The sequence below is a fragment of the Vicia villosa genome, linkage group LG2 (genome assembly GCF_029867415.1).
Source record: "Vicia villosa cultivar HV-30 ecotype Madison, WI linkage group LG2, Vvil1.0, whole genome shotgun sequence".
In the NCBI taxonomy this organism is placed as follows: domain Eukaryota; kingdom Viridiplantae; phylum Streptophyta; class Magnoliopsida; order Fabales; family Fabaceae; genus Vicia; species Vicia villosa.
In genome coordinates, this window is record NC_081181.1 from 208160370 (window position 1) to 208167591 (window position 7222).

Consider the following 7222-nt stretch of genomic DNA (forward strand, 5'->3'; position numbering starts at 1 on the left):
AGAGTTTCTTTGAAGTGAGCATGTGATTGAGGCAAAGCGCACAATAGTAACAGCGCTTGATCTTCATCATCGATCGTCACATTCAATATTTTCAAGATCAAGAATCAGCTTATTGAACATATCCAACTACTCAGCTACCACTTTGCCTTCAGTCATCTTGAATGAATACAAAGCTTGCTTAAGGTAGAGTCGATTTACTAGCGATTTAATCATATACAAACTTTCAAGTTTCACCCATAACCCTGATGCCGTCGTCTCCTTTGATACCTGTCTGAGAACCTTATCACCAAGGCTCAACAAAATCGCACTGTGTGCTTTCTCGATCATAGTCGTCTTCTCTGCTGTTGTTAATTCAGCACTCATGGCTGCCTCTCCCTTCAACGTTTCCAAGCAACCCTGCTGAACCAATAGGGCTTTCATCTTCAAGTGCCACAAACCGATATCGTTCACTCTGGTGAACTTTCAATCTCATACTTTGTTGAAGGCATCTTCTTCACGTTCACCGCACCAATTTGTTGTGAATTTAATGCCAATAACGAAGTATAAAACAAGGAAAAAATAAAGAACAATAAATAATTGATTATAACTGCTATTCTTTTATTTTCTCTTAGAAAACAAGATTACAAATTTACAAGAATAACAAATAACATCTCTACCCTAGATTATAATTTGCAGTATGTAAAGATGAGAGACTAGTATGCTATTTATAATAAAACCTAACACACTAACTAATGGACTTTTTCCACAAGACCCATTACACAAGCTAACTTAATAAACAAGCTAACTTAAGAAATTAGGGTTTAAACACTAAAACATAATTTAATATGCTAACAACCCTAACATCTTCGACACCAACATGTGAACAACCTTCGACTTCATATTTAATCCTGTCGAACCAAGAAGCTACCCTTCAACCATATTAGAGTTCGATCCAATATCTCACAGACCATTTCACACAGATTAAGAAACAGTAATCAATAAAAGAGACAATATCAACTTTGCCAAATTATCCTAATTAATTATAGGTGTATTCAAATTAGCATTAATGTTAAGTGAAAAAAGAATAAATGAAGAGTATTTATTAGAGAGTATAATTGAAAGATTAAATATTAAATTGCATTTTGTAACTTAAAATTGACAAATATTTTGGAACAAATTATTTTTTTAAATGTGACAGTTATTTTGAAACCGAGGGAATATATAATAAAATTGAATAGTTTTTTTGTTTTGGTGGATTTTAGAGTTTTATATCTCTGGTAAACTTGTGTTTTGTTATAGGTTTAGGTTTGTTAATTCTTTGTTATTGTTGTTAATTATTCAAGAATTTTCATAATCATGTTGATTCCCCAATGATTGATGAAGATAAAGGTGAAACGTATTGAGAAATGTATAGAAATAAAAGCCTACATATTGAATCGGGATTGGTTTCTGTTAAAATAAATAGGCAACATCGCAGCCTCAAATCGTAGTCGTTTCATCCTTCCTTGTGGCCTGCTCTCTTGCTTCATATCCGTCTTCCTTTCAACTCATAAATTAGGAAGGAAGGACTCCACCAAGTAAGTTGATATTTCATTTGCCTACAAAGTGATTGTTGTTATGTCCTACTGAAGTTATGTTCATATTTTTTATCTTTACAATTTAGTTCCTTAATGGCTCTTAGTAAGTATCTGGATTTAACATTTGTTACAAAAGATGAATAAAAAAGTTCTGATTGCATAACATATCATTTTTTACCGAATCTCGTTTGAATATAATACCAACTTGGAAAGAGAATTTCATTATTCAAATTATACATGACAGACAATGCGCCCTCCTAGTTTTCTGTCAAAGACTTAAAGCTAGAGCATCATCCCAATCATCCCTATGCCAACAACCGCGCACACAACATTTCCAATGGTAACTCTCCCCAGATAACTGCTTTCACTAACAAGTTTGATATACAAAGTTTCTCCATTACTATCATCACTAGACAATTGTCGTATATTCATGAGGTCTGCAGACCAAATAGCACATCCATTCTTGTTATATGTATAAGCAATGTAGGGGCATGTTTCCAAACAAGTTGATCTACATCTCGCTTCATCCACTGAAAATAGTGCTTGTGGAGCTAATGCCACGTTAGGGACTTCGACGAACATGTCATTATTATTGGATTTGAAACCGTTACATTGCAAACTTTCTTTCCTGATACACCCACCTGAGTGATCCTGCTGATTCCAATTAGTCACTGAATTGGGCTCAAAACCACTCAAACAGGTACAATAAGGAAATGAGTTGTCATCGCATATTGCAAATGCACCGCAGAAAGAATAAACATCACATTGTTTTCTTGGCTGTGACCAAATCAAGTTCCACTTATTGGAACTTTCCAACCATATGTATTGCTCGATTTTCCCTGAGATATTCACCACAAGTCGAGATATAATTGAATCGTTATATGTGGAGTACGTGAAATAGCTCTCGTTCTCGTTCGACACAAATGAAAAATTATAGATCCTCATCTCGGGGACACCACTAAAACTATGTCCATTCCAAGGTCCACTTGTCCAGTACTCTTGAGACTTATTCCAACGAAGAGAGAATTTTTTCCCTTCTGGGTCAAGTTCCAAAGAGAAAAGACCCGTTGAAGGATGTTCGATATTCTTCCATGAAGTTAGAAACTGAGGCTGCTTTGCTTTATTGTCTAGCCTAATTTTTCCCCCAGGAAGCCATGTATCTGCTGGATGATCAAAACTTTGCCATAGAGGATCTGATACATCATCATTAGGCCTATTTCTCAAAACAAGATTTCCACTATCTAAGAGAATAGCTGAAACAGAATCTGACTTAGGAAAACTCATGTTTGTTGACCAAACATGGTTTGAAGACTCGTCTAATAGAACTAAATTACCAGCTGAGATTTTTAAGGTGGCAGTGTTTTTGTCGGAGACAGGATTGTCTCTGTTGGCAACCCAAGCAATTGTTTGTTGGCTAACCTTTTTGTACCATATTCCTATGTAGTAGTTAGAGGAGTTATTAGCAGGTTTAAAGAAACCGAGTTCAAAGATTCCTCCTTTAGAGATAAGGTTTTGGTCACCAGAGAGAGATTGGTTTGTTGAGATGGTTGTTAAAGCTGCAAGAGAAGAATAGAAGTGTAAAGAGAAGAAGAGGGTAAGAAGAGAAAGCCAAAACCATGGTTTCATCATATTGAACATGGCTAGAACTCTTCATTGGAGAATCTATATCTAAATAAAATTGTGGTAATGAAAACCTAGTGGCTGCTATTCCACACATTTAGGTCCTTGTGGATCAGTTTTAAGTCATTTTCATCAGTTGTAAATTTCATGTCTTCATTGAGAAACTTCAACAGAGAAACTTTGAGAAAGAGGGACTAGTGACCTTATTGTCATCACTCATGAGTCGTATTGTACTAGACTACCATCAAAAAAGTAAGTAGAAACATCAATCACATATCTTCATTAAAAATCAAATATACTTATTTCATGTTGATTGTGTCCTACTGATCCACACTAGAAAATTCCGAAGTTGAGCCAAATTAATCCACCTTTCATAATATAAGATTACGATAAGATGAGAAGAGTTGACTTTTGGTGTAGCGTGGTCTACATGATCAATAAAATGACTGCGTGTAGGTAGTACGACCAGATGATGCTTTGCAATATTCATCTTTAGATCATGGTAAGAGACTATGATTTGCTTATTGCATATGGTTCCATATGTCGATGAGAATCCTAGTGATTTTTGCACAAGAGTAATTACCCTTATTCTTTATGATGCTAGAATTCCTCATGTAGCTTTCTTAGAGCCTTATTTTGGTGTTAAAGGTGACCATTCTAAATTCAAATCTTACCTTGTCGTGTCATACATATGAGAAATTCGTATTTCACTTCATTTGTATCACACTTCCTATTTCACCAGAGACGCGCATAATGGAATGCAGTCTTTAACCATTGTGAAGGGTTTCAAGAAATGGCTTGATTGAGTGACAAAAACAGCTATGTGAAATAAAATTTTAACAATTTTTGAATGAATGTAATACCATCTTGGAAAGGAAATACCATTATTCAAACCATATATTACTATAAAATCAAGAGTAACAAATAACAACAGACACAACAATCCATTTTAATTTTCTGTAAAGACTTAAAGCTAACTACCACATATTGCTTTTAGTTATCTACAAACACTTGATTGAATCTTGGAATTGGTGGCACATTCACATCCAAGATCCCCTCAAGAATTTGAAGTACCTGACGCATCGTTGGCCTCTGAGTTTCATTTTCTTGAACACACCAAGAAGCAACTATTATCATTTGAGTAACCTCTTCAATCTCAGCATTTCCCTCCAACCTAGGGTCCAAAAGAGTGATCACACTGCCACCTTCGTTAACTACTTTTGCAGCCAAGGTAGGAAAGAAAATAACTTCGCCATCTTGAGATAGATCGGAGTTCCTCCTACCTGATACAACCTCAAAAAGCATCATTCCGTAGCTGTAAACATCGACTTTGGCAGTGATAGCAGTTCTAGATAACAATTCTGGGGCTAGATAACCTCTTGTTCCTCTCATGGTTGTAAGGATTCTGCTGAAATCCCGTCCGATTAGCTTAGATAGGCCGAAGTCGGAAAGTTTTGGACAAAAATCAGCGTCAAGGAGAATGTTTTCCGGCTTTATATCTCCGTGTATGATACATTTTTCGCATTTCTCATGTAGGTAAATTAGTCCCCTTGCAATTCCAAGAGCTATTTGGTATCTCATTTTCCATCCCAACACCTCAGAATTGTTGTTTCCAAATAACTTGAAATCCAAGGAAAGATTTGGCATGTAATCATAAACCAGGAACCTTTTGGTTGTACTTTCCGAACAGAATCCACGAAGCCAGACAAGATTAACATGCTGCATTGTACCTATTATACTCACTTTTGTTCTGAACTTCTTCTCTCCTTTGCTAACACCCTCTAGCTTCTTTACTGCTACCACACTTGAATCAGCTAAAGTTCCTTTGAAAACCGAACCAAAACCTCCTTCTCCTCCCAATTTCTCCGAGAAGTTCTTCGTGGCATTTTGCAAATCCTTGTACTCAAATTCCACCATAAAACCGTCCAAAAGATTTCCATTAGCAAGCATTCTCTTTCTTCGCCTAAGTATGAAAAACAATAGAAGGGATAAGAGTATCCCTATGCCAACAACCGCACCCACAGCAGCACCAATAGTCACCCTCCCTCGATATCTGTTTTCACTAGCATCATGAAATTCTGATGCTGCAAGTTTGATAAATAAAGTTTGTCCACTACTATCATCAGAAGTCAATTGTTGTAGATTCATGAGTTCTCCAAACCAAATTGAACACCCATTACTATCATATGTATAAGCAGTGCAGGAGCAGTTTCTCAAGCAAGTAAATTCACATTCTTCTGCATTCCCTAACCCCACAGATTGTGCATGTTTAGGTAATGCCATGTTGGTCATTGCAAGGAACGCGTAATTATCCCTATAAGAGGGATAGGAACCCTTGCATTGCAAACTTGTTCTTCTGATACACCCACTTGAGTGATCCTCCATATTCCAATCAGACACTGACTTGGGCTCAAAACCTCTCAAACAAGTACAATACGGCTTAGAGTTTTCAGTGCAGATCCCAAATGCACCGCACAAAGAATAAACCGCACATTGTTGTCTTGGCTTCGACCAAAACAGGTTCCACTGATTCAAACTTTCCATCCACGTATATTGCTTGATCTGGCCCGAGATATCCATCACAAGCCGAGATATAATTGAATCGGAATACAATGAGTAAGTGAAATAGCTCTCATTCTCGTTCGACACGAATGAAAAATTGTAGATGTAATTTAATCTCATCTCTGGAACAAGACTAAAAATATTTCCATTCCAAGTTCCACTTGTCCAATACTCTTTAGATTTATTCCAAACAATAAGATATGAATCTGTTTCTTCAGGGTCAAGTTCCAAAGAGAAAAGACCCGTTGAAGGATCTTCCCTATTCTTCCATGAAGTCAGAAACTGAGACTTCTTTGTTATCTTGTCCAGCTTAATTTTTCCACCCGGAAGAAACGTATCTGTTTGATAATCAAAACTCTGCCATAGAGGATCTAATGCATCATCATCATTAGGCCTATTTCTCAAAACAAGATTTCCAGTATCTAAGAGAATAGCTGAAACAGAATCTGACTTAGGAAAACTCATGTTTGTTGACCAAACTTGTTTTGAAGATTGGTCTAATAGAACTAAATTACCAGCTGAGATTTTTAAGGTGGCAGTGTTTTTGTCAGAGACAGGATTGTCTCTGTTGGCAACCCAAACAATTGTTTTTAAAGGGATGTTTTTATACCATATGCCTATGTAGTAGTTAGAGGAATTACCTGGTTTGAAGAAACCCAATTCAAAGATTCCTCCTTTAGAGATAAGAGTATGGTCACCAAAGAGAGATTGGTTTGTTGAGATTGTTGTCAAAGCTGCAAGAGAAGGATATAAGTGTAATGAGAAGAAGAGGTTAAGAAGAGAAAGCCAGAGCCATGGTTTCATCATATTGAACATGGCTGAAACTCTTCAATGGAGAAACTACATATAAAGAAAATTATGGAAGAATAATAGGTCTAAGTTGTGAGGGAAAATGTGGCTGCTCTCCCATACATTAAGGTCCTTGTGGATCGGTTTAAGTCATTGTCACCTGTTGTAAATTTCACGTCTTCATTGAGAAACTTCAATGGAGAAACTTCGATGAAGAGGGACTAGTGACCTTATTGTCATGACTCAAAAGTCGTGTTGTACTATACTACCATCAAAGAAGTTCGTACCCGTCGTCAATCTCATATCTTCGTCAAAAAACCAATTTACTTATTTCAAGTTTATTGTGTCCTATTAGCTCCACACAAGTAAATTCTATGGTTGAGGCAAATTAATCAACTTCGTTTAGGGGTGGCAAAAGGGGCGGCCCGCCCCGCCTGCCGCCTGTCCCGTCTTAAGCCTGCCAAAAAACGAGCGTGACAGACACGTCCGCCAAGTGAAATGGGCATAAAAATCATGTCTGTCCCCCAATGGCGGGCGGCGGACATGCTCGCCTATTTTTATTTATATTTTTTTATTTTTGTAATAGATTAATAAAATTTTTTTTATCTTTTAATTAAATTTTTCATTTATTTTTTAAAACAATTTTTTATAAAAGCAACTTTTTAACAAACTTTACTTAAAAAATTATTACATAT

General features: G+C 36.5%; 2 protein-coding genes across 2 annotated transcripts; both read right to left on the reverse strand.

Moving 5' to 3' along the window:
* Positions 1 to 1250: 1250 nt before the first annotated feature.
* Positions 1251 to 3398, reverse strand: LOC131653727 (G-type lectin S-receptor-like serine/threonine-protein kinase At2g19130). The gene has a single exon (XM_058923998.1). The coding sequence runs from the start codon at positions 3192 to 3194 to the stop codon at positions 1839 to 1841; it is 1356 nt and encodes a 451-aa protein (XP_058779981.1). The 5' UTR covers positions 3195 to 3398; the 3' UTR covers positions 1251 to 1838.
* A 179-nt stretch (positions 3399 to 3577) lies between these two features.
* LOC131653726 (G-type lectin S-receptor-like serine/threonine-protein kinase At2g19130) lies at positions 3578 to 6826 on the reverse strand. Its single transcript, XM_058923997.1, has one exon. It carries the CDS (start codon positions 6552 to 6554, stop codon positions 4170 to 4172), a length of 2385 nt encoding a protein of 794 aa, XP_058779980.1. The 5' UTR covers positions 6555 to 6826; the 3' UTR covers positions 3578 to 4169.
* Positions 6827 to 7222: the final 396 nt, after the last annotated feature.

Bases quoted from the DNA above. Each gene is read 5' to 3' on its own strand.
- LOC131653727 (XM_058923998.1), bottom strand. From the start codon at position 3,194: ATGTTCAATATGATGAAACCATGGTTTTGGCTTTCTCTTCTTACCCTC.
- LOC131653726 (XM_058923997.1), bottom strand. From the start codon at position 6,554: ATGTTCAATATGATGAAACCATGGCTCTGGCTTTCTCTTCTTAACCTC.